At 48.1% G+C, this 26194-nt stretch overlaps 1 protein-coding gene across 1 annotated transcript in view; it reads right to left on the bottom strand.

Annotated features, from left to right (window-relative positions):
* LOC140391700 (beta-1,4-galactosyltransferase 3-like) overlaps positions 1-26194 on the bottom strand; it is a 101112-nt gene that overhangs the window by 13489 nt on the left and 61429 nt on the right. Inside the window, exon 3 of the mRNA XM_072476463.1 lies at positions 11619-11809. Coding sequence (XP_072332564.1) covers positions 11619-11809 — 191 coding nt within the window. The remainder of the gene's footprint in view (positions 1-11618; positions 11810-26194) is intronic.

Here is a 26194-nt window from a genome sequence, read left to right on the forward strand (position 1 = left end):
TAGGGCATTTTTCATCATTATTCTCGTTATAAATAAACAGTAATTATGTTTCAACGATGGGCATGACTGCGTACTTTCCCAGAGTGTTGTAACAATAGAAAAATGTTTTCGTACAAGTGTACTGTCCAATTGGTGGAAGCAGACCCAGCAGAAACTTTCAAATAGGAAATTGTCTTTTGGAAGTTGCTGTGGGCCAGGACTTAAAAACTCCAAAGAGTATTGTGGAGTTTGCCTGACCTATTACTTTCTATGTTGAATTTGGCTAGGGTGAGCACAAGAGCCTTCACTCGAGGTGTGATTCAACAGTCTTCTAAGAACGTAGTTAACATTTATATACAACCAAACAGCAAGAGCCTTTATCAATTGCAAACATAAAGACCCCACACAGCGACAGTAATCTATGTATAATCTATGTTCCAATTCAAAAACAAAATCCCAAAAAACAAAAAACCCCTTTTAAGGGCGTGGCCCAGCACTCTAGCTTTAATAAGACTGGCTTTTCCTGAGATTCTGACCCCATCTCATCAGCAGGTTTAAAACCTTCCGGAATGCAAACTATATCTTTTAGTTACTAAAACAGCAGGTAGCTATAATTAATGTTTTTTTTCATGGAACAACTCTTTAAACTGAAAATAGAGAGACAGGCCAGAACACTTCTGTTCTCTGTCTGAGTCCACAGCAGCCAAATGCGAAAGCGAAACCAAAAACAGCTCACAGAGCCACAGCCCCACTCCACCCACACAATGACATCACCATGTGATAAGACAAAAACTTTTCTTGAAGGGACACTCACATGGCAAAGTATTAAAAACTACAAATCATACATTTTGAACATATGTCGATTGTTGGTTTTCAGTAAGACTAAGTGGCACTAGTCATATATATACATTTTCCCAAAACGTTTGCATTTGCCAAGTGCATTATTTTTCTCTTTCACCATTTATTCTGGAGTAAGTTATAAATTAATTATACTTACTGCTCAGCAGTGAGTCTTTGAAACAAATTCAGTGATACTGCTACATCAGTTCCAAAGTAATGGAATCCTAAAATCAAGTACACCAACTAACAATCCCAAATGTTCTCTCATAAGCACTGTGGTTAGCATTGTTGCTGCACAGCACCAGTGTCCCAGGTTCGATTCCCGGCTTGGGTCACTGTCTGTGCAGAGTCTGCACATTCTCCCAGTGTCTCTTCCGGGTGCTCCGGTTTCCTCCCACAAGTCCCGAAAGACGCGCTTGTTAGGTGAATTGGACATTTTGAATTCTCCCTCAGTGTACCCGAACAGGCGCCAGAGTGTAGTGACTAGGGGATTTTCACAGTAACTTCATTGCAGTGTTAATATGAGCCTCCTTGTGACACTAATAAAGATTATTAAATAATTCATACTTAAGCTTCCCTTCCAAATGTGCGGGGCTGGGTCAGAGAAGAGAGGTTGGTTTGAACAGGTGCTTGCACTCTCGACCAACATCGGCATGCAGAAGCAACTGAAGACTGGAGCTGCCTTCGTAGACTTATCACTGAAATACAGCACTGTCTGGCATGAAGGCTGCTACTGAAGCTTTCACAATCATTCAGTACTGAAAAACTCTGGCTTAGAGATCCTCTTCTGTTCAATGTTCCTCTTTCAAAGTTGGTTATGTATTTGCAACCAATTCTGTTGAAAGAAACTGCCCAGTGACCATTATACGGATTAGTTTACAATAATGAAGGTCAAGGAAAGAGTAAAAGTATGTCTTGTGTCCTTACTTTCCAAGTCATTGCACCTCCACAGGCAATTTTCAAATCTGTGTAGGGGACTTTTTGTAAGCATTTACAAGAAAGACTGGGGGATTCCGGTCATAGCTTCTGAGACCATATGCTAGCTACCCAAAGAGGAAAAAAATGCTATAATTGCTACTGTGATGATATGCATCATTGTAAAGACACAAAGGATTAATGTAAATACATGTAGACTAGCTAGACACTAGAGGGAGCACCAGAGACATGAGACACAGACACTCAACCAATAGAACAGTTAGATAGGACACGACCAATGGGCATTCACAATATAAACAGAGGTGACACGACCACAACAGGGCATTAGACCAACCCATTTTTATTTTTTTTTGAAAATAATTTTAATTAAAGTTTTCACAAAATATCAACAACAAAATGTAAAAGGAACCCAGTAGAATTAAGTACAAAACCAAACAAAACAACCCCGTATCCCCCTCCCTCCTATACATAAATAATAAATTAACACCCCGAAATAACACATAGCAAACATATGCACCCCCTCAGATCCCCCAGTATAGACAAACAAAAATAAAATAGAACCCCCCGCCCGGGTTGCTGCTGCTGCTGACCATTCTCTGCCGTTCTGCCAGGAAGTCCAAGAACGGTTGCCACCGCATGAAAAACCCTTGCACCAATCCCCTCAAGGCAAATTTCACCCTCTCCAATTTAATAAACCCAGCCATATCATTGATCTAGGATTCCACGCTTGGGGGCCTCGCATCCTTCCACTGAGGAAGAATCCTTCGCCGGGCTACCAGGAACGCAAATGCCAGAATACCGGCCTCTTTCGCCTCCTGCACTCCCGGCTCCCCTGCAACCCCAAATATTGCAAGCCCCCAGCCTGGTTTGACCCTGGATCCTACCACCCTCGACACTGTCCTCGCTACGCCCTTCCAATATTCCTCCAGCGCTGGGCATGCCCAGAACATATGGGTATGGTTTGCTGGGCTCCCTGAGCACCTAACACACCTGTCCTCACTCCCAAAAAACCAGCTCATCCTTGCCATGGTCATGTGTGCCCGGTGCAGCACCTTAAACTGTATGAGGCTGAGCCTCGCGCACGAAGAGGAAGAGTTCACCCTCAAGGGCATTTTCCCACGTCCCCTCCTCTATCTCCTCCCACTTACCTTTCAGCTCCTCCACCGAGGCATCCTCCTCCTCCTGCATCACCTGGTATGTTGCTGAGATCTTCTCCTCTCCAACCCACACCCCGGAGAGCACCCTGTCCTGTACCGTGCATGGCAGCAGCAGCGGGAATTCCACCACTTGCCGCCTGGCAAACCCCCTTACCTGTAGATACCTAAAGGTGTTCCCCGGGGGGAGCCTGTACTTCTCCTCCAGCTCACCCAGGCTCGCGAACTTCCCATCCACAAACAGGTCCCCCAACCTTCTTATTCCTGTCCTGTGCCACCCCAAAAACCCTCCATCTATTTTCCCTGGGATGAACCGGTGGTTCCCCCGTATCGGGGTCCATACCGAGGCCCCCACTTCCCTCCTGTGCCGCCTCCATTGCCCCCAAATGTTGAGGGTAGCCGCGACCACCGGGCTCGTGGTATACCTCATTGGTGGGAGCGGAAGCGGCGCCGTTGCCAGCGCCTCCAGACTCGTACCCTCACAGGACGCCGTCTCCAGCCTCTTCCATGCCGCCCCCTCCCCCTCCATCACGCACCATCGCCGCATTGGCGGCCCAGTAGTACCCACAGAGGTTGGGCAGCGCCAGCCCCCCTCCCATCCCTACTCCGCTCCAGGAACACCCTTCTCACCCTCAGAGTCCCTCGCGCCCACACAAACCCCGTAATCCTCCTGTTTACCCGCGTAAAGAAGGCCTTTGGGATAAGAATGGGGAGGCACTGGAACAGGAACAAAAACCTTGGGAGCACAGTCATCTTCACTGACTGCACCCTACCCGCCAAGGACAACGGCAACGCGTCCCGCCTCTTGAACTCCTCCTCCATTTGCTCCACCAGCCTCGTGAAATTAAGTTTATGCAGGGCCCCCCAGCTCCTGGCCACCTGGACCCCCAAATACCTGAAGCTGCTTTCCGCCCTTTTTCGTGGAAGCTCGCCAATCCTCCTCTCCGAGTCCCATGGGTGAACTACGAACAACTCGCTCTTCCCCATGTTGAGCTTGTACCCTGAGAAATCCTCGAACTCCCTGAGGATCCTCATTACCTCTGGCATTCCCCCCACCGGGTCCACCACATAGAGCAACAAGTCGTCTGCATAGAGCGACACCCTATGCTCCTCCCCGCCCCGCACCAACTCCCTCCAGTTCCTCGACTCCCTCAGTGCCATAGCCAGGGGTTCAATCGTCAGTGCGAAGAACAGGGAGGACAGGGGACACCCCTGCCTCGTCCCTCGAGTCAACCGAAAGTACTCAGACCGCCTCTTCTTCGTGGCCATACTTGCCATCGGGACCTCATACAACAGCCTAACCCATCTGACGAACCCCTCCCCAAACCCGAACCTCTTCAGTACCTCCCACAAGTACCCCCACTCTACCCTATCGAAGGCCTTCTCAGCGTCCATCGCCACCACTATCTCTGCCTTTGCCTCCCCCTCCCTCGCCGGCATCATAATAACGTTCAGGAGCCTCCGCACATTCACGTTCAACTGCCTCCCCTTCACAAACCCAGTCTGGTCTTAGTGGACAACCTGCGACACCCAATCCTCAATTCTCATGGCTAAGACCTTCGCCAGCACCGTGGCATCTACATTTAACAACAAAATCGGCCTGTAAGACCCACGCTGCAGGGATCTTTGTCCCGCTTCAAGATCAAAGAAATCAGTGCCCGGGATATCTTCGGGGGCATGCCCCCCCCCCCCCCCCCTTGCCTCATTGAAGGTCCTGACCACCAACGAGCCCAACAGGTCCACATATTTTTTGTAGAATTCGACCGGGAAACCGTCCAGCCCCGGTGCCTTCCCCGCCTGCATGCTCCCTATCCCTTTGGCCAGTTCCTCCAGCCCAATCGGGGCCCCTAATCCCGCCACCAGTCCCTCCGCCACCTTCGGGAACCTCAATTGGTCCAGAAAGTGGCCCATCTCTCCCTCCTCCAGTGGGGGCTCGGACCGATAAAGTTCCTCATAAAAGTCCCTGAAGACCCCATTGATGCCAACCCCACTCCGCACCACACTCTCTCCCAGATCCTTAACTCCCCCGATCTCCCTAGCTGGGTCCTGTTTCCGAAGCTGATGCGCCAGCATCCGGCTTGCCTTTCCCCATATTCATAAACCGCCCACTGGGCCTTCCTCCACTGCGCCTCCGCCTTCCTGGTGGTCAACAGGTCGAATTCGGCCTGGAGGCTACGCCTCTCCCTCAACAGTCCCTCCTCCGGCACCTCCGCGTACCTCCTGTCTACCCTCACCATCTCCCCCACGAGCCTCTCCCTCACCCGCTGCTCTCTCCTCTCCTAGTGGGCCCTAATGGGGATCAGCTCTCCCCTAACCACCGCCTTCAACACCTCCCAGACCATCCCCACTCGGACCTCCCAGTTATCGTTGGCCTCCAGGTATCTCTCTATGCTTCCTCGGACCCGCTCGCTCACCTCCTCGTCCGCCAACAGCCCCATCTCCAAGCGCCACAACGGGCGCTGGTCCCACTCCTGCCCCAGCTCTAGGTCTACCGAATGCAGGGCGTGATCCGAAATGGCTATCGCCGAGTACTTGGTATCCTCTACTCTCGCTATCAGCGCCCTGCTCATAACAAAAAAGTTGATCCGGGAATAGGCCTTATGAACGTGCAAGAATGAAAATTCCCGAGCCACCGGCCTTGGGAAAAAACCCGTGCTTTCCACCTGCCCGGCCCCGCCTCCTCTGGCGCAGCTCCTTTTACAGGCACAGTCCCCTCACCCCCGACTCGGGCCTCCCCCTCACCCGCGGGGCCCCATCCTCCCTACCGCCCATCCACCCCCTACTCAGTTTACTTGCACCCCTCCAAGAGCCCACCCGACAGACCCAACCAAAACAGTGCCCAACCCACCCTAACCACCACACCGAATCAAAAAGAAACACGAACAAAGAACCCCCCCTCAAAATGTAACACAACAACCACAATCCCCGACCATCCCCACGCCCGACCCCCCCAACCCGACCCTCAGTTTGTGTCCAACTTCTCGGCCTGAACAAAGGCCCACGCCTCCTCCGGGGACTCAAAATAATGGTGCCGGTCCTTGTAGGTGACCCACAGACACGCCGGCTGCAGCATGCCAAACTTCACCCCCTTCCTGTGCAGCACCGTTTTCGTCCGGTTGTACACGGCCCTCTTCTTCGCCTCCTCCGCGCTCCAGTCCTGATATATTCGAACCTCTGCGTTCTCCCACCTGCTGCTCCTCTCTTTCTTGGCCCACCTGAGCACACACTCCCGATCAGCGAACCGATGAAACTGCACCAGCACCGCCCGCGGCGGCTCGTTAGCCTTGGGCCTCCTTGCTAGCACTCTATGGGCCCCTTCCAGCTCCAGGGCCCCCCCGAAGGACCCCGCTCCCATCAGCAAGTTTAACATGGTGACCACATAGACCCCCACGTCCGACCCCTCCAGCCCCTCCGAGAGGCCCAGGATTCACAGATTCTTCCGCCTCGACCGGTTCTCTATCTCCTCGAACCGTTCCTGCCATTTCTTGTGGAGCGCCTCGGGCGCCTCCACCTTTACCGCTAGGCCCAAGATCTCGTCCTCGTTATCAGAGATCTTTTGTCGGACCTCGTGGATCGCCACCCCCTGGGCCGTCTGGCAGCTTATCGATAGAAGCCTTCATCGGCTCCAGCAGGTCCGCTTTGAGTTCCCTGAAGCAGCGCTGGATAACCTCCTGCTGCTCCTGCGCCCACTGCATCCACGCTGCCTGGTCCCCGCCTGCCGCCATCTTGCTCTTCTTCCCTCGCACTTTCTTTGGGTTCACCACCACTTTTTTTAGTCGCTCCGCTCCTGGTCCAAGCCATACGCTGTCGTGGGAATAGCGCAGTCTTTTCCCAACACCAGGAAACGTTGAAAAAATTCAGTTGGGGGCCCTGAAAAGAGCCCAAAAGTCCGTTCCAAGCGGGAGCTGCCGAACGTGCGACTTAGCTCTGCATAGCCGCAACCGGAAGTCACACCAACCCATATATAAAGGACACAACACACATGATCTTCCTCTTTTCAGTGGAGGCAGTCAGTGAGTAGAGACACAGGGTTGATTCAATATTACACCCACCACGTGGATCGTAGCAGACTGGTTAATCAGTCTGAGAAGCTATACAAGGATTAACAGTCGTGGCAAACCCGAGTAGGAGAAGTGTAAATAATTTAATAAACGTGTTGAAGTTATCTCCATGTCTGAACCTTCCTTTGTCAAGTGCACCACAAGGAAGCCGCTATGCTACGCCTAGAGCATAACAAGACATGGTACCAGTTGAGTGACTGTTTCAATCCATAGTTTCAACTCAGCGAACATTGACAACCAGCAACAAAAGCCAGGCAAGATGATGTTCGGGATTCCGATTCCACAGCAGCTCTCGTACCAAGGCAATCTCAGTGAAAACTGGCGTTGGTTTCGGCAGAGATTCGAGATCAACCTGGTAGCGTGCGACCTAGATGCCGTGGCGGATGCAGAGAAAATAAAGTTTCTACTTACCATCGCGGGTCCAGAAGCAGCTGAAATCTTCCAGACCTTCAAATACTCAAAGGGGCAAAACAAGAATGATTTCCAGACAGCCCTGGACAAATTCCAAGAATTCTGCGAGGAACAAACAAGAAGAAAAGGTAAAAGAGGCGCCAAATCTCACCGCGAGGTAGGCTTGCAGCCACGAATGGCAGTTTGAATTGCAGCCATCTTGGAAAAGGTGCTGCACATGCACAGATGCGCGAAGAGCGCACAGAACGGGAAGGTCCGTTTGTGCATACATGAGAAGCCGCGCATGCGCGATTGCGAAAAAGGCCCCAAGTAAAGGAACAGCGATCTGCACATGCACAATCGCTTCCTACGCACTACATCACCTGCGTCATGACGTCAGAGGCCCCGGACCACGCCCATTTAAAGGGGAAATGTCCCAAATCATGAAACAAATCTCTTAAAGCCGTAAAACAAGCTTCTTTCACCTGGAATGACAGCACAATGCCTCAAATTCAACCAGGAACTGAAAGTAACCTCCGCAAAACCCTGCAACAAGCAGTTAGCACCGCCCAAAGCGATGACACGGACCTTGAATACTACGACACCGACCTTTATTTTTTCTCTAGACATCGCGAGCCCCATGCCAGCTCCGACACAAACGGTGATGATATGGTCCTAGAGGACTACGACTCGGACAAAGGTTTTTTCATTAGAAATGGCAACCCCCGGACTGAATCCGACGCAGACACAGATTCGTTCTTCGGATTTGAGGATATACGATATCCCGACTCGTGAGTGCAGGATTATGCTGCGGCCTGACACCAAGAGACAGAGCGGTACAAGGCCACAGAGAGCGGCCTGCTGCCACACAGAGTGGTCTACGCACCGCTAAGGGTTCCTGACTCCACGATAGAAGACACGCAAGACTCCACACCGCAGTCCTTGCATGAACAAGAAGTGACTCCAGTGTCACAAGCCTCGACAGACTCCACGATTGAAGAAACGCAAGACTCCATAGCGCAGTCCTTGTACAAACAAGAAGTGACTCCAGTGTCGCAAGCCTCCACAGCGAGCTTGTGTACAGCCTCCACGATAGAAGCAACGCAAGACTCCAAAACACTGTCCTTGCAGGAACAAGACCATGAGGATCTAGCAACCCCCTCTGACCAACTGGCAGCAGACGATGCAAGTCTGCAATGCTCACATAAACAGCAAGAAGACTATGACAGTCTACCACGCTCCAGTGCACAGCAGGACGACCATGACGGTCTATCATGCTCCAGTGAAGAACAAAGCGACTATGACAGTCCAAGCCCAAATGAACAACACAGCGACTATGACAGTCCACCCTCATCGCCTGAGCCACAAGGAAAAGACTCTGACAGTATAACCAGCCCAAGTGAACAACAAGAAGCTGAGGCTCTATCCACTATATGTGAGACGAGTGACGACAGCATCCCACTTCCCATGCAAGATGTGCAATGTGACAGACCTCAGGTAGTGTGTACAGAGGCACTCGACGATCACTGTGAGACCACTGGTGACTCCGGTGACACCACGTTACTTCCAACCTCATTTGCTTGAACCTCTCCACAAGTCAATGCATTCCTGCATGTTCTGACTGCAGACATGGAGCTTCAAGAAATCTCAGCTGACTCCACTGAACCTGCTAAGACTCTGGACGGGGAGCACCAACAAACCAACACTGACTCAGGTGAAACAGACCAGACTCCAGGTGGAGAGCAACCAAACGCCAACTCTGATTCACATAAGCCGGACTTTACTCCAGACAGGGAGTGCCGCAAACTCAGTGACGGCATGCTCAGGGTGACGACGACGACAGGAGATGGATCACTTGACAATTACACTGGGTCAGTAATAACAAGTAGTGGCTACAGTCCAAGAGGAATACACCAATATTCACCACAGCTATATCCTTCCAAGCCATACCCACACATTCTTTCCACACCACCAGTGCAGTCAATGACAGCTTATGCTGGACAAACCCAGTATTCAGGAATGCAGCAGCCAGCAGTCTATGCAGCATATTCTCAAACAGGCCAGCACTACGGATCGTCCACTTATGGAATCAAGACCGAAGGATGACTACCACAAGCACAATCTGCACTGCAGACTGGATGCCTTAGTTACAGCCCAGGATTTGCTGTACCCCAGCCTGGCCAAATGGCATTTTCCTATCAGATGCAAGTTCTAGTTTCACACCATCACCCGGTATTTATGTGAGCTGCAATTTGACAAGCTTCAACAGTTCTCATCAGGATTACCCTTCCTACACAGCATTTGGCCCAAACCAGTATGCACAGTATTATCCAACTTTCACATATGGCACATACATGACCTCGAATGATACTGTTGATGGTACCTCTTCAACGTCAACAACTTATCAGCTAAAAGATGCCATCCAACATCGCCATCACAAATATCAAAAAAAAAAAAAGGACTCCAAATCAGACAGCGAAGTGATTTCACCACTTCAAGGTTCCTGATACACAGGGACACCGATGGCATTCACAAGGACATGCCACCATCAAACTCACCACCCCACCAAGAGAGACATTTGACCATGATGATTGAAGGGTTTTGGACTCGCACATTTGATTTGGACTTATTGTTTAATCACGGTTCTCATAACTTGTACATACCATAACTTATCGGTCTGCTTTTTGTTCAACTTTCTTTAAGTGTACAGAAAATATGTAACATGTAAAAAAGGGGGATGTGGTGATATGCATCACTGTAAAGACACAAGGGGTTAATGGAAATACATGTAGACTAGCTAGACACTAGAGGGAGCACCAGAGACATGAGACACAGACACTCAACCAATAGGACAGTTAGATAGGACACGACCAATGGGCATTCACGATACACACAGAGGTGACACGACCACAGGAGGGCATTACACCAACCCATATATAAAGGATATAAAAGGACACAACATACATGACCTTCCTCTTTCCAGTGGAGACAGTCAGTGAGAAGAGACACAGGGTTGATTCAATATTACACCCACCACGTGGATTGTAGCAGACTGGTTAGTCAGTCTGAGTAGCTATAGAAGGATTAACAGTAGTGCCGAACCCGAGTAGGAGAAGTGTAAATAATTTAATAAACGTGTTGAAGTTATCTCCACGTCTGAACTTTCCTTTGTCAAGTGCACCACAAGGAAGCCGCTTATGCTACGCCTAGAGCATAACAAGACAGCTACAACAAAAAAGTGAGATACAGAAATTATTTTTCGCACATCAGGTAGAGGAAAAGGAAATTCTGTGCAAGCATTTACAAGAAAGACTGGGGGATTCCGGTCATAGCTTCTAAGACCATATGCTAGTTACCCAAAGAGAAAAAAAATGCTATAATTGCAACAACATAAAAGTGAGATACAGAAATCATTTTCAGTACATCAGGTAGAGGAAAAGGAAATTCTGTGACAACAAAAGATCATTGACACCACACAGCAAACCTATCAAATAGAAAGCAGTCTATTTTTGAAGATTGCAATTTCAAATTGAATCTAGCTCAAGCTGAGTTGGATGTTAATTTGAGTTAATACCATGCTATTGCATTTCCAAAGTCAATCCCAGTTTGCAATGATTATACTGATATTTATAGCCAGATTATGAATAAGTGGCAGAATAAAGCAATTAGTCATTTGGTAATACAGAACTTGAGCATTATGGAAAAAAGAGACATGCTATCAAAGTTTTTCATCGTGTATACATCCTGACAAGTGCAAAACAAAAAGCTTTGCCAGCATGTCTTTTTTTTCAGCAATCAAGAAATTACTCGCAATACATCAAATTTTGTCTTTTCAGATCTCTACACCTTTGGAGTTGTGTGTTCAATGTGGTATTTTTTAAAGTGGTGCTATACGATTGGTTGAATCCTACTGGTGGGCAATCTGCCTCTGAAACTTTTAGCTAAATTGATTAGATTATGGGGAAAGCAGAAAAATCAAATTAGGCATAACATAAAATCATGATTAATTATTCCTAAAATAAAATCCATAGTTATGGATGTGTTTTCTGTAGCTAAGGAATGCAAGCTCAAATCGGGATTTCTGAAATATACATACTTAAAATATTAAATACTTTTAATGTAATTTAATTGTACAAGTGCAGTGTCTGCATTTAACAAGTTCTTAAATTAGTGTCAGTCAGCTTAGCGTTTAGTTAACATGTTAAAATACATCAGAATATGAAACCAAAACTTAATTAATTAGTCCTGTTTTCAATACCTGTACAAGAATTTATTCATAGCACTGGATACATGCTTGGGGTATTTCTCATTGCAGATATACAGATTGTGATCATTCTCTGGAATAAGGTCAACATCATGTAGAAACAGGCAGTCCCAGTCTTCATCCTTTAAAGCTTCCCTCACACCAACGTTAAGCAGCTTTGCCCTGTTAAAGGTACGATTTCCAGTCTGAAGAAATAATTTGTATTTTATTTAGAATTAAGACATTTAAAATATTGCATTCAGTACCCATTTTGTTAGATAGATTAGTATATAAATGAAATTTCATTAGTTATATAGAATTCAAAAATTCAGTCTGGGATTAAACAAAAAATATAGCAAGTTACCAAAATACATCAAATTTCATGATAAATCTGCACCCATTTTATGTTATCAATTTGTTTCAATGGCTTCTTTTAACAAGATTGAAGGCAGTATTGAGAAAATTAACAATGTGAATTTAAAATAAGCTAAAATAAGTTAGTTACAGATTGGAACAATGAAAAGACATAAATAACGAGAGGCAAAACATGCAAAAGTTGTCTTTGTCAGAGTTGAAAACAATTGTGGTGAAAGGAGGGCGGATTGGGCGCTGAGGAGTGCATGAAAGGTGAAGTTGCAGTCAATAATTGGGGTTTTTCAAACATTTGAAACTTCATCAAATACACAGTGATGGGTACAGAAGAAGTCATAAATGTTAACTGTTTTTCTCTTTACAGGTGCTGCCAGACCTGCTGAGCTTTTCCAGATTTTGTTTTCATTTTAGATCTCCAACATGCAGTATTTTGCTTTTATTACACTATCACGTTTCCAGTCCAGAATGGCCGAGGCTACCTTCTCACAGAACCCCTCATCTGCAAGGAATGCCCTCTCTAACCTCCAGCCTCATATCCACATAATGTGGTGCACTGTCCGATATTACTATCAGAGTACCCAACCCCCACCACCCCGCTCACCATTAGCCCCCAGAGTCCATCAAAATACTGACTACTTTAAAAGTCACCTCTTGTTAAGCAAGATCACCACCCCTCTCGATCTCTTATCAAAATTTGAATGGAGCACCTGCCCCACCCATCTCTTCTTTTGCCTTACCTGGTCCCGAACCCTCAAATGCGGCTCCAGAAAGATTATATTATCGGCTTTCAAGCTCTTCAAGTGAGCTCTTAACTAGACCATTTAAACTCCTCACGTTCCACATGACCATCCTGACAGGGGGTCTCTGAAGCCCCCCCCAATTAGGATCTGCCATATCCACCTTGTGAGGTGATCCAGCCAGGCCCACCCAAAATGGCTGCCGTCACCACCCTCACCCAATCCATTCACAAAGAAAGCTGCACCACCAGCATTGAACCCCCCCCCCCCCCGGGCTTTCTTTCCACCACCCCTCCCCCTTGATCAATCAGTCAATCCATCCAACTTCAAAAAACACTCATTCCCCCCCCCCCTTGAAAACCCTGGAAACCTAGGCATGTTACTCTGCCCCACAAATTAGACAGAACCCCCCCCCCCCCCTCCCGCCCCAATGTAATCCGTGGCGCTCGTACCTTCGATTCTCTCTGGTAACCCAAATACCCTCAGGTTCTGATGTTTGGATCTGTTCGCCTGTTTGTCTATCCTGCCCTTAAAGATTTTGTGGGCTTCCACCAACATTGATATTTCTGCCTCTAAATCATAGAATTTACAGTGCAGGAGGCCATTCGGCCCATCTAGTCTGCACCGGCCCTTGGAAAGAGCACCCCACTTAAGCCCACACATCCATCCCATCCCAGTAACCCAGTCTAACTTTCTGGACACTCAAGGGGCAATTTAGCATAGCCAATCCAGCTAACCTGCACATCTTTGCACTGTGGGAGGAAACCGGAGCGCCTGGAGGAGACCCATGCAGACATGGGAGAAAGTGAAAGCTCCACACAGATAGTCACCTGAGGCTGGAATTGAACCCGGGAACCTGGAGCTGTGAGGCAGCAGTGCTAACTGCTGTGCCACTGGAGGCAATACTGTCACTGTGGTCTGAGACCGCCTTCTCCATCTCCCAAATCGTCGTGCCTGCGACTCCCATCGCTGCTCCACCCTTCCATCAGCAAACGAAGGGGAGCTACTGCCACCTCAATTGCCTCAGACATTGCTTTGTCAAAGGGCCATCTGGACTCGAAACATTAGCTCTTTTCTCTCCCTACAGATGCTGCCAGACCTGCTGAGATTTTCCAGCATTTTCTCCTTGCCTCAGACAGGTCTTCCCATGTAGCCTGCCTACCCTTCTGGAACTCACCAATGATGAATTTTGTTCGTTTCAGGAGCTTCATGATCCCTTCCATGCTGTTTTGCGGGTCTGAGATATAGAGGAGCAGGTTATCCGCACAAAGCAAGACCCTGTGCTCTCCGTCTCTTCTTCGGATTCCCTTCCAGCTTCTTTCCGTTCTGAGGGCGATCGCCAGTGGTTCAATTGCCAATAAATCAGAGCAGGGACAGTGGGCATTCCTACCTTGTGCCTATGTGTAGCTGGAAATATTTAGAGCCAGTGGTGTTTGTCCCTACTCTCACCTTGGGGGTGTTGCACAGTTCACCCATGAGGTGGGCCCTGTCCCTAGCCCAAATCGCTCTAGTACCTCAATGAGATACTTCCACTCGACTTTGTCAAAGTCCTTCTCTGCGTCCAGGGAGACTATCAACTCTGTGTTCTCTCCCCAGGTGGGGTGATTATGATCAACAGTCATTTGATGTTCGGCGTTAGCTGTCTACCCTTGACAAAGCCCGCCTGGTCCTCTGCGACCATCTGTGGTACGCAGTTCTCCAGCTGCACAGCCAGGATTTTTGCGAGTATTTTTGCATCCACATTGAGTAGCGAATTGGGTCTGTATGAACTGCATTCCGTTGGGTCTTTGTCCTTTTTGGGTATCAGCGATATGGTGGCTTGTGTTCGCGTTGAAACATAGAAAAAATAGGAGGAGGCCATTCGGCCCATCATTCAGCTCCGCCATTCATTATGATCATGGCTTGATCACCCAACTCAATAGCCTAATCCCGTTTTCCCCCATATCCTTTGGTCCCCTTCGCCCGAAGTGCTATATTTAACTGCTTCTTGAAACCATACGATGTATTGTACTCAACTACTTCCTCTGGTAATGAATTCCACAAGCTCACCACTCTCTGGGTGAAGAAATTTCTCATCTCTGTCTAAACGGTCTACCCCAAATCCTCAGATTATGACCGCTGGACACATCCACCATCAGGAACATCCTTCCTGTATCAGCCCTGTCCAGTCCTGTTATAATTTTATACGTTTCTATGAGAGCCCCCCCCCCGCATTCTACTGAACTCCAGCGAATACAATCCTACCGATTCAATCTCTCCGTCAGTACTGCCACCCCTTGAATCAGTCTGCTAAACCTTCACTGCACTCCCTCTAAAGCTAGAACACCCTTCCTCAGATAAGGAGACCAGAACTCCATACAATAAAACCGAAACTGGAGGCAAGTGCCCCTTGCTCGAGAGTCTGCGAATATTTCCCGCAGGTGCGGGGCCAGTACTGCCACAGCTTTTTTGTGGAAGTTGCCGGGAACCAGTCGAAGTCACGGCACCTTACCCGCCTGAATGGAGTTGATCCTCTCCATGACCTCTTTAAGTCCTAGTCGTACTTCCAGCCCCCTCTAAAATCGTCCCCAATGACTGGCATGTCGTTTTGTTCCCCCTGCTGTTTTGTTCCCCCCCTCTTGCTGCCTCCCCGTACCCCTCTGTTCCCTACTCCCCGCCAGATGCTCCTTACCCGGTGGCAGATGCGCTGCAGTCCCCCTCTCACATCCTGGTACTAAATTTCCTGCTTGTGGTGGTCCCCCTTCCGGGGTTGGTCTGACCCCCTTCTACGCCCGCTCTGCTGGTGTCCCTACTGTCTCCACTTCATGCTCTCCTGCGCTCTGCTGCACTCGCCCCTCCTTTCTATAAACTGGTCCCCTTCTTCATAACTAGGCGATGCAATCCTACACAAAATTGTTCGTTGGTTTCCCTCTGTCCCCTCTGTGCCTTCGTTGTCGCTGTTTGTCTAGGCCGTTCTTTTGGACGAACCCGTCGGCTTCTGCAGGAGCAGTAATGTTCCTTGCACTGATATGTTACCCAGAGCCTGGCTGGGTACAGCATCCAAAATTTGCTTTTATATAGGGCTGATTTTGCCGCATTAAATTCTTTTTTTTTTTAAATAAATATTTTATTGAAAATTTTTGATCAACCAACACAGTACATTGTGCATCCTTTACACAATATTATAACAACACAAATAACAATGACCTATTTTATAAACAAAAAATGAATAATTAATAAATAACAAAAATGAAAACTAACCCTAATTGGCAACTGCCTTATCGCAAGTAACACTCTCCAAAAATATAATTTAACAGTCCAATATATAATTATCTGTCGCAACGACCTATACATATTATACAGTATATATTAACAACCCTGAGAGTCCTTCTGGTTCCTCCCCCCCCCCCCCCCCCCCCCCGATCCTGGGCTGCTGCTGCTGCCTTCTTTTTTCCATTCCATCTATCTTTCTGCGAGGTATTCAATGAACGGTTGCCACCGCCTGGTGAACCCTTGAGCCAACCCCCTTAGAACAAACTTAATCCGCTCTAGCTTTATAAACCCTGCCATGTCATTTATCCAGGTCTCCACCCCCGGGGGCTTGGCTTCTTTCCACATTAACAATATCCTGCGCCGGGCTACTAGGGACGCAAAGGCCAAAACATCGGCCTCTCTCGCCTCCTGCACTCCCGGCTCTTGTGCAACCCCAAATATAGCCAACCCCCAGCTTGGTTCGACCCGGACCCCCACTACTTTTGAAAGCACCTTTGTCACCCCCATCCAAAACCCCTGCAGTGCCGGGCATGACCAAAACATATGGGTATGATTCGCTGGGCTTCTCGAGCACCTCGCACACCTATCCTCCACCCCAAAAAATTTACTGAGCCGTGCTCCAGTCATATGCACCCTGTGTAATACCTTAAACTGAATCAGGCTTAGCCTGGCACACGAGGACGACGAGTTTGCCCTGCTTAGGGCATCTGCCCACAGCCCCTCCTCGATCTCCTCCCCCAGCTCTTCTTCCCATTTCCCTTTTAGTTCATCTACCATAGTCTCCCCTTCGTCCCTCATTTCCCTATATATATCTGACACCTTACCATCCCCCACCCATGTCTTTGAGATCACTCTGTCCTGCACCTCTTGTGTCGGGAGCTGCGGGAATTCCCTCACCTGTTGCCTCGCAAAAGCCCTCAGTTGCATATACCTGAATGCATTCCCTTGGGGCAACCCATATTTCTCGGTCAGCGCTCCCAGACTCGCGAACTTCCCATCCACAAACAGATCTTTCAGTTGCGTTATTCCTGCTCTTAGCCACATTCCATATACCCCATCCATTCCCCCCGGGGCAAACCTATGGTTGTTTCTTATCGGGACCCCCCCCCCCCCCCCCAAGGCTCCAGTCTTTCCCCTATGCCGTCTCCACTGTCCCCAAATCTTCAGTGTAGCCACCACCACCGGGCTTGTGGTGTAGTTCCTCGGTGAGAACGGCAATGGGGCGGTCACCATAGCCTGTAGGCTAGTCCCCCTACAGGACGCCCTCTCTAATCTCTTCCACGCCGCTCCCTCCTCCTCTCCCATCCACTTACTCACCATTGAAATATTAGCGGCCCAATAATACTCACTTAGGCTCGGTAGTGCCAGCCCCCCCCTATCCCTGCTACGCTGTAAGAATCCCTTCCTCACTCTCGGGGTCTTCCCGGCCCACACAAAACCCATGATGCTCTTTTCAATCCTTTTAAAAAAAGCCTTCGTGATCACCACCGGGAGGCACTGAAACACAAAGAGGAATCTCGGGAGGACCACCATCTTAACCGCCTGCACCCTCCCTGCCAGTGACAGGGATACCATATCCCATCTCTTGAAATCCTCCTCCATTTGTTCCACCAACCGCGTTAAATTTAACCTATGCAATGTGCCCCAATTCTTGGCTATCTGGATCCCCAGGTAACAAAAGTCCCTTGTTACCTTCCTCAACGGTAGGTCCTCTATTTCTCTACTCTGCTCCCCTGGATGCACCACAAACAACTCACTTTTTCCCATGTTCAATTTATACCCTGAAAAATCCCCAAACTCCCCAAGTATCCGCATTATTTCTGGCATCCCCTCCGCCGGGTCTGCCACGTATAGTAGCAAATCGTCCGCATACAAAGATACCCGGTGCTCTTCTCCTCCTCTAAGTACTCCCCTCCACTTCTTGGAACCCCTCAACGCTATCGCCAGGGGCTCAATCGCCAGTGCAAACAATAATGGGGACAGAGGGCATCCCTGCCTTGTCCCTCTATGGAGCCGAAAATATGCAGATCCCCGTCCATTCGTGCCCACGCTCGCCATCGGGGCCCTATACAACAGCTGCACCCATCTAACATACCCCTCTCCAAAACCAAATCTCCTCAACACCTCCCACAAATAGTCCCACTCCACTCTATCAAATGCTTTCTCGGCATCCATCCCCACTACTATCTCCATTTCCCCCTCTGGTGGGGCCATCATCATTACCCCTAACAGCCTCCGTATATTCGTGTTCAGCTGTCTCCCCTTCACAAACCCAGTTTGGTCCTCGTGGACCACCCCTGTGACACATTCCTCTATTCTCATTGCCATTACCTTGGCCAGGACCTTGGCATCTACATTTAGGAGGGAAATAGGTCTATAGGACCCGCATTGTAGCGGGTCCTTTTCCTTCTTTAAGAGAAGCGATATCGTTGCTTCAGACATACTCGGGGGCAGTTGTCCCCTTTCCTTTGCCTCATTAAAGGTCCTCGTCAATACCGGGGTGAGCAAGTCCACATATTTTCTATAGAATTCGACTGGGAATCCATCCGGTCCCGGGGCCTTTCCCGCCTGCATGCTCCTAATTCCTTTCACCACTTCTTCTACCTCGATCTGTGCTCCCAGTCCCACCCTTTCCTGCTCTTCCACCTTGGGAAATTCCAGCCGATCCAAGAAGCCCATCATTCTCTCCCTCCCATCCGGGGGTTGAGCTTCATATAATTTTTTATAAAATGTCTTGAACACTCCATTCACTCTCTCCACTCCCCGCTCCATCTCTCCTTCCTCATCCCTCACTCCCCCTATTTCCCTCGCTGCTCCCCTTTTCCTCAATTGGTGTGCCAGCAACCTGCTCGCCTTCTCCCCATATTTGTACTGTACACCCTGTGCCTTCCTCCATTGTGCCTCTGCAGTGCCCGTAGTCAGCAAGTCAAATTCTACATGTAGCCTTTGCCTTTCCCTGTACAGTCCCTCCTCCGGTGCTTCCGCATATTGTCTGTCCACCCTCAAAAGTTCTTGCAGCAACCGCTCACGTTCCTTACTCTCCTGCTTCCCTTTATGTGCCCTTATTGCTATCAGCTCCCCTCTAACCACCGCCTTCAACGCCTCCCAGACCACTCCCACCTGGACCTCCCCATTATCATTGAGTTCCAAGTACTTTTCAATGCACCCCCTCACCCTTAGACACACCCCCTCATCTGCCATTAGTCCCATGTCCATTCTCCAGGGTGGGCGCCCTCCTGTTTCCTCCCCTATCTCCAAGTCTACCCAGTGTGGAGCGTGATCCGAAATGGCTATAGCCGTATACTCCGTTCCCCTCACCTTCCGGATCAACGCCCTTCCCAGCACAAAAAAGTCTATTCGCGAGTAGACTTTATGGACATAGGAGAAAAACGAGAACTCCTTAGTCCTAGGTCTGCTAAATCTCCACGGGTCTACACCTCCCATCTGCTCCATAAAATCTTTAAGTACCTTGGCTGCTGCTGGCCTCCTTCCAGTCCTGGACTTCGACCTATCCAGCCCTGGTTCCAACACCGTATTAAAATCTCCCCCCATTATCAGCTTTCCCATCTCTAGGTCCGGAATGCGTCCTAGCATCCGCCTCATAAAATTGGCATCATCCAGTTCGGGGCATATACGTTTACCAAAACCACCGTCTCCCCCTGTAGTTTGCCACTCACCATCACGTATCTGCCCCCGTTATCCGCCACTATAGTCTTTGCCTCGAACATTACCCGCTTCCCCACTAATATAGCCACCCCCCTGTTTTTCGCATCTAGCCCCGAATGGAACACCTGCCCCACCCATCCTTTGCGTAGCCTAACCTGGTCTATCAGTTTCAGGTGCGTTTCCTGTAACATAACCACATCTGCCTTAAGTTTCTTAAGGTGTGCGAGTACCCGTGCCCTCTTTATCGGCCCGTTCAGCCCTCTCACGTTCCACGTGATCAGCCGGGTTGGGGGGCTTCCTACCCCCCCCTTGTCGATTAGCCATCCCCTTTTTCCAGCTCCTCACCCGGTTCCCACGCAGCTGTATCTCCCCCAGGTGGTGCCCCCCCGCCCATCCCCTCCCATACCAGCTCCCCCCTCTCCCCAGCAGCAGCAACCCAGTAATTCCCCCCTCCCACCCCCCCCCCCCCGCTAGATACCCCGCTAGCGTAATTACTCCCCCCATGTTGCTCCCAGAAGTCAGCAAACTCTGGCCGACCTCGGCTCCCCCCCGTGACCTCGGCTCGCACCGTGCGACGCCCCCTCCTTCCTGCTTCTCTATTCCCGCCATGATTATCATAGCGCGGGAACCAAGCCCGCGCTTCTCCCTTGGCCCCGCCCCCAATGGCCAACGCCCCATCTCCTCCACCTCCCCCATCACCACCTGTGGAAGAGAGAAAAGTTACCACATCGCAGGATTAGTACATAAAACTCCTCTTTCCCCCCTTTTTAACCCCCCTCTTCGCCCCACCACTTTGTTCAAACGTTCTTTTTAATAACCCGCTCATTCCAGTTTTTCTTCCACAATAAAAGTCCACGCTTCATCCGCCGTCTCAAAGTAGTGGTGCCTCCCTCGATATGTGACCCACAGTCTTGCCGGTTGCAGCATTCCAAATTTTATCTTCTTTTTATGAAGCACCGCCTTGGCCCGATTAAAGCTCGCCCTCCTTCTCGCCACCTCCGCACTCCAGTCTTGATAAATGCGGATCACCGCGTTCTCCCATTTACTGCTCCGAATTTTCTTTGCCCATCTAAGGACCATTTCTCTATCCTTAAAACGGAGGAATCTCACCACTATGGCTCTGGGAATTTCTCCTGCTCTCGGTCCTCGCGCCATCACTCGGTATGCTCCCTCCACCTCCAACGGACCCGCCGGGGCCTCCGCTCCCATTAACGAGTGCAGCATCGTGCTCACATATGCCCCGACGTCCGCTCCCTCCGCACCTTCAGGAAGACCAAGAATCCTCAGGTTCCTCCTCCTTGCTTTGTTCTCCAGTGTCTCCAACCTTTCCACACATCGTTTCTGATGTGCCTCATTCGTCTCCGTCTTCACCACCAGGCCCTGTATGTCGTCATCATTCTCGGCTGCCTTTGCCTTCACGACCCGAAGCTCCCGCTCCTGGGTCTTTTGTTCCTCCTTTAGCCCTTCGATCGCCTGTAGTATTGGGGCCAACAGCTCTTTCTTCATTTCCTTTTTGAGCTCTTCCACACAGCATTTCAAGAACTCTTGTTGTTCAGGGCCCCATGTTAAAATGCCACCTTCCGACGCCATCTTGTTTTTGCTTGCCTTCCTTGCCGCTGTTCTAAAGGATCCACTGCAATCCGGCCACTTTCTCCTCCTTTTTTCATCCGTATCCAGGGGGGATTCCCTTCTGGTTTACCGCACAGTGTTTTTAGCCGTCAAAATTGCCGTTGGGGCTCCTATCAAGAGCCCAAAAGTCCGTTTCACCGGGAGCTGCCGAAACGTGCGACTCAGCTTGTCATCGCCGCACCCGGAAGTCGCCGCATTAAATTCTGTTCTGCGCTTGGCCAGGTCGGCCCCCGTCCTGGCAGATTCTGCTTTTATGTCCCTCCCAGTTGCAAGCCTTAATCTGTCTTGCCCAGCGAAGGATTCTTTCCCGGTCCTGATATCTGTGCAACTTGGCAGTGACCGCTCTCGGCTGCTCCCCATATTCTATTCCATGTAAAACACATTTTAGGGAAGGTGTCAAAGCATTAAAGAGTGAATAGGGCAGATTTTCTAAAGTGGTACCAAGGATAAAGAACCTCAGTGATGTGGAGAGATTGCAGGAGATGATTTTGCTTTTCTCTAAAAGCAGCAATCCCAAGAGAAGACTTCATATCAAGTATTCAAAGTTAAAATGGTTGGATAGCAACATCCTGCTATCTGGTTACCTGATTCTGAATTGGTAACCAGATCCCACAGATATCAAATAATTGTCACTTTATCTCGAAGGAAAATGGGGAGAAATCTTTGAAGTTTAGCAAGATATAGAATGTACTCAGTGGTGAAAGTAGATTTGATGGGGAGAGAGACGGGGACAGCAGTTGCTGCAGTTAGCAAAGGGAAAAATGCTGTTTTTCTCTGAGAGAAAATCAAAGGCTTTTTTCGTAATTAGCTTCCAGATAGAATGCGGGTGGGAAGGCATTCTCTGGCTCTGGCATGGCCAGAAGATATCACCAGAGTGCAGATATTCTCAGAAGACCAAGGGAAAGGATCATAGAATTAGTGCAGGAGGCCATTCGGCCCATCGTGACTGCACCAGCCCTTGGAAAGAGCACCCCACTTAAGCCCACACCTCCACCCCATCCCCAGAACCCAGCAACCCCACCCAACCCTTTTGGACAGCAAGGGCAATTTAGCATGGCCAATTCACCTAACCTGCACATTTTTGGACCGTGGGAGGAAACCTGAGCATCCGGAGGGCAGACACGGGGAGAAAGTGCAGAATTCACAGACAGTGACTCAAGCCGGGAATCGAACCTGGGACCCTGGAGCTGTGAAACAACAGTGCTAACCACTATGCTACCGTGCCACCCCAAAGTTGCCTTGAGGGTTACTAGAAGTTACAACTTAATGCAACAAGGAGAAGTGCAGCCTGCAGAAGCTGGGAGTAATTCTGCACTGATTCCTGTGAAGACTAATTCTGCAAAGAAAGTGTCAAGTATGAATGTGGTAGGGTTGTTAAAACGTTAATAAAAGATGGCTTTTCTGTAGTTGAGTATTAGTTGTTTTCTAAGGAATGTTTAGTTGGTATCGACTTGTTTCTTCATTACAGTAAAAGTCTTAAAATCTGAAATCTTGTTTGCCTCCTTTAAGTTGGATTTCATTTTCAAGTTATTAGTCTCTACATGGCTGTTAATACAGGAGCTGGCACAGATCAAGCCAAAAGGATCTTGCAGCACAAAAGGAGGCCTCTGAGAAAAAGGTCAGCATGCTCACTTGTTACAAATTTCCAACAGCAACTTGCATTCATATTGTCTCTTTAATATGATGAAATGCACTTCACCATTTCATTCTTGAACAAAATATGACACCGAGTGATAGCTAACCAAAAGCTTGGTCAAATAGGAAGGTTTTAAGGCATGTCCTAAAGAGGAAACATTAGGTAGAGAAATGGCGGGGCACAGAGAAATAAATTCCAGAGTTTGCAGCCTAGGCAACTGAAGGCACAGACACCAGCAATTATAACTAGGAATGCACAAGGGGCCAGAATTTGGGGTGTGCAAATACCTGATAGCTCTGGGTTGAAGGGGATTACAGAAATAGGGAAGGGCAAGACCAAGAAGAGATTTGAAAACAAAGATAAGAATTAAAATATCAAGACATTCCTTGACTTTGAATCGATGTAGCCAAAAGGGGTATTAAGGGAACAGGAATTGCTGTGAGTCAAGACATGTTTAGCCATTTTAGCCCCGTTATCATTCTAGTCCATCTGCACCTCATCTGTTCAGAGGTGGATATATGAAAAAATAGCAACAGGTCTAGGCCATTTCATTGTTCCTGACTGTTTTGCAATTTAAATGAGCTAATGACTGATCTGTTACCCAACTCCACTACCCACCTTGTCTCAGATCAAAAATCCATCAATGTCAGATTTTAAATGATCTTATCTAGCATCAATTGCCATTTGCGGAATAGCATTCTAAACTTCCATTGTCTTTTGTTTGAACATTTAATCTGTACCCTCTCATTCTAGACTCTTCAAATAGCAAAAATAGTCTCTCCCAATCTCCCTGATCAGTTTCCCCCTTAATAGCTTGACAATTTAAATTAAACCATCCTGTAACCTTCTAAATTCAAGGGATTACAACTCTAGTTTGTTTAATCTTTGGTTGTCATTTAATCCAGGTATCATTCTGGTAAATCTACACGGCTACACTGCACTCCCTTCAAGGTCAATGTTTCCTTCCCAAGGTGCGATGGCCAGAACTGCCCTCAAATACTTTAGATGTGACCTAACCAGAGTTCTATCTAGCTGAAACCGGACTTGAACCCCCTTATATTCTAGTCCTCTAGATATAACGGTCATCATCCCACTGGATTTTCTGATTACTTTCTGTACCTGTTCATGTCACTTAAATGCTTAAAGTACCTGGATTCCACCCGACCATCCCCCACACCGTAGAACTCCTGCAGTGCAGAAACTGGCCTATCGTCCCATTGAGTCTGCAACCAACCATTGAGTCTGCACCAACCCTCTGAAAGAGAACCCCACCTCAACCCACTTCCCTATCGCCGTAACCCCACCTAACCTGCGCATCTTTGGACACCAAGGGGCAAGTTAGCATGGCTAATCAACCTAACCTGCACCTCTTTAGACTGTGGGAGGAAACCGGAGCATCCAGGAGGAAACCCATGCAAACACGGGAGAAAGTGCAAACTCCAAAAAGACAGTCACCCAAGGCCGGAATTGAAGCCGGGTCCCTGGCACTGTGAGGCAGGAGCGCTAATCACTGTGCCACCCTGCCAAAGTCTTTTTGGACTTCCACCATTTCCAATTTTTCATTAATTAGAATGTATACTCTCCTATCCCTTTAGGTCTAATGTGGATGACGTCACATTTGTCTACATGGAAATTACTTGCCATAGCTTTGCCCATTCACTTGATCTATCATATTGCTTGGTAATTTGATTTTTAAATTTTCATTATGACATAAACAAATATGAATGTGGCTTTCTATTCCAGCTAAATCACTAATGAATGCAGTCAAACAATGAAGCCCCAACACGTAACTTTACAAGACACCATTACACACAGTCTGCTAATTAGAGTGCCTGCCAATTATCCCTGCTTTATCTCTTCCTTCTCAGCCTATTTCCTATCTAGGTCAATAATTTGCTTTAACTTCCAAGAACTTCAGCAGTTTCAGGTACTTTATTAAATCCTTCTGGAAGTACCTTTAATAACACACATAGGTACTTCATTGTTAACTGCTCAAAAAAATATTTTGTCAAATTTATCAGATTACGCTTACCGGTATAAATATATTGTGCTTGCTGATGAGCTGAGATTAAGAACAGGGGTCGTATGCATGGATATTCAGGAGGAATTCTAGACCACCAGCAGAATTGTATTCAACCGTAACTGTAGTCTCATGACTTGTCATGTCCCTCACTCTATCACCATCAAGCCAGGGATGAACCTTGGCTCAATAAGTGCAGGAGAGCATGGAAGGTGCAGCACCAGGCAGTGTCATGCTAGTGTCCCTTTAAGAAATGTTTGTATTATCACATGGCTTCAGTGATGTCATGGTGTGGGTGGAGCTGGGCTCTGGCTCTGGCTTTTATTGTTGTTTCAAGCTGGAAACTAGCTGGTGGCTCTTACTTTCGGTTTACACTGTTGGAAGCTAGATTCAGAAAAATAAGGCATCTCCTCTCTCTCTCTGTATGTTAAAAGGTGTCCAGATCACTTGATAATTTAAAAGTGATAACTGTTTTCTGTAAAGAATTCAAACCTACTGTTTTGATAAAAGAATTTTCCTAGTTTTATTGGATGTTGTTATCAAGTTGAAACAGCAGAAAGGGAAGTTCCAGAGAAAGAGAGTGAACTGTAGCTGTGTGGGGAATTTATGTTTGTTGCTGATAAAAATTGCTTACTGTGTGTTTATAAAATGTTAACTGAATTTGTAGAATAAACTTTGTTTTGTTTAAAAGTGCTTAAGGCCTCTATTAAAATAACACCTGAAAAGTAGACCCTTGTGCTCCTCCTAACCAAAATTAAAAACAGTTATAGGTCAGGTAAACTCCCTGATCTACTTTGGAGTTTTCTAAATCCTGGCCCATAACGAATTGGTGGCTCGTGGGATAAACGTCTATCTTTCGTGATTGGGTTGGCTTAGTGAACTTAAAGACAGTGAGGGGTGAGCGTATAAGCATATTTGTGTTTGCTTCTCAGCTGTGGTATTCCAATTTGCGTAGGGAGTGTGTCATGGACAATGGCTCTTTCAGAGGCTCAGAAGTTTTGGGGGATGGAAAAGGTCACACGCACTACCTTACAAAGAGTCTAAAAATAGGCTTTGGGATTTGGCAAGAACATTGCAGTTAACATTACCTGACAACATACGAAAAGAAGCGGTAATTGCAGTGGTAGCTGAGCATTAAACATTGCCTGAAATACAGTCAGAATCATTGGAATTGGCAAGAATTCAATTACAGATCAAGCAGCTTGAACATGAAAAAGAATGAAAGCAGCTTGAATACAAAATGAGGGAAAGGGAAAAAGAGAGAAGGGAAAAAGAATAG

Source organism: Scyliorhinus torazame, chromosome 15 (assembly GCF_047496885.1).
Source record: "Scyliorhinus torazame isolate Kashiwa2021f chromosome 15, sScyTor2.1, whole genome shotgun sequence".
Taxonomy (NCBI): Eukaryota; Metazoa; Chordata; class Chondrichthyes; order Carcharhiniformes; family Scyliorhinidae; genus Scyliorhinus; species Scyliorhinus torazame.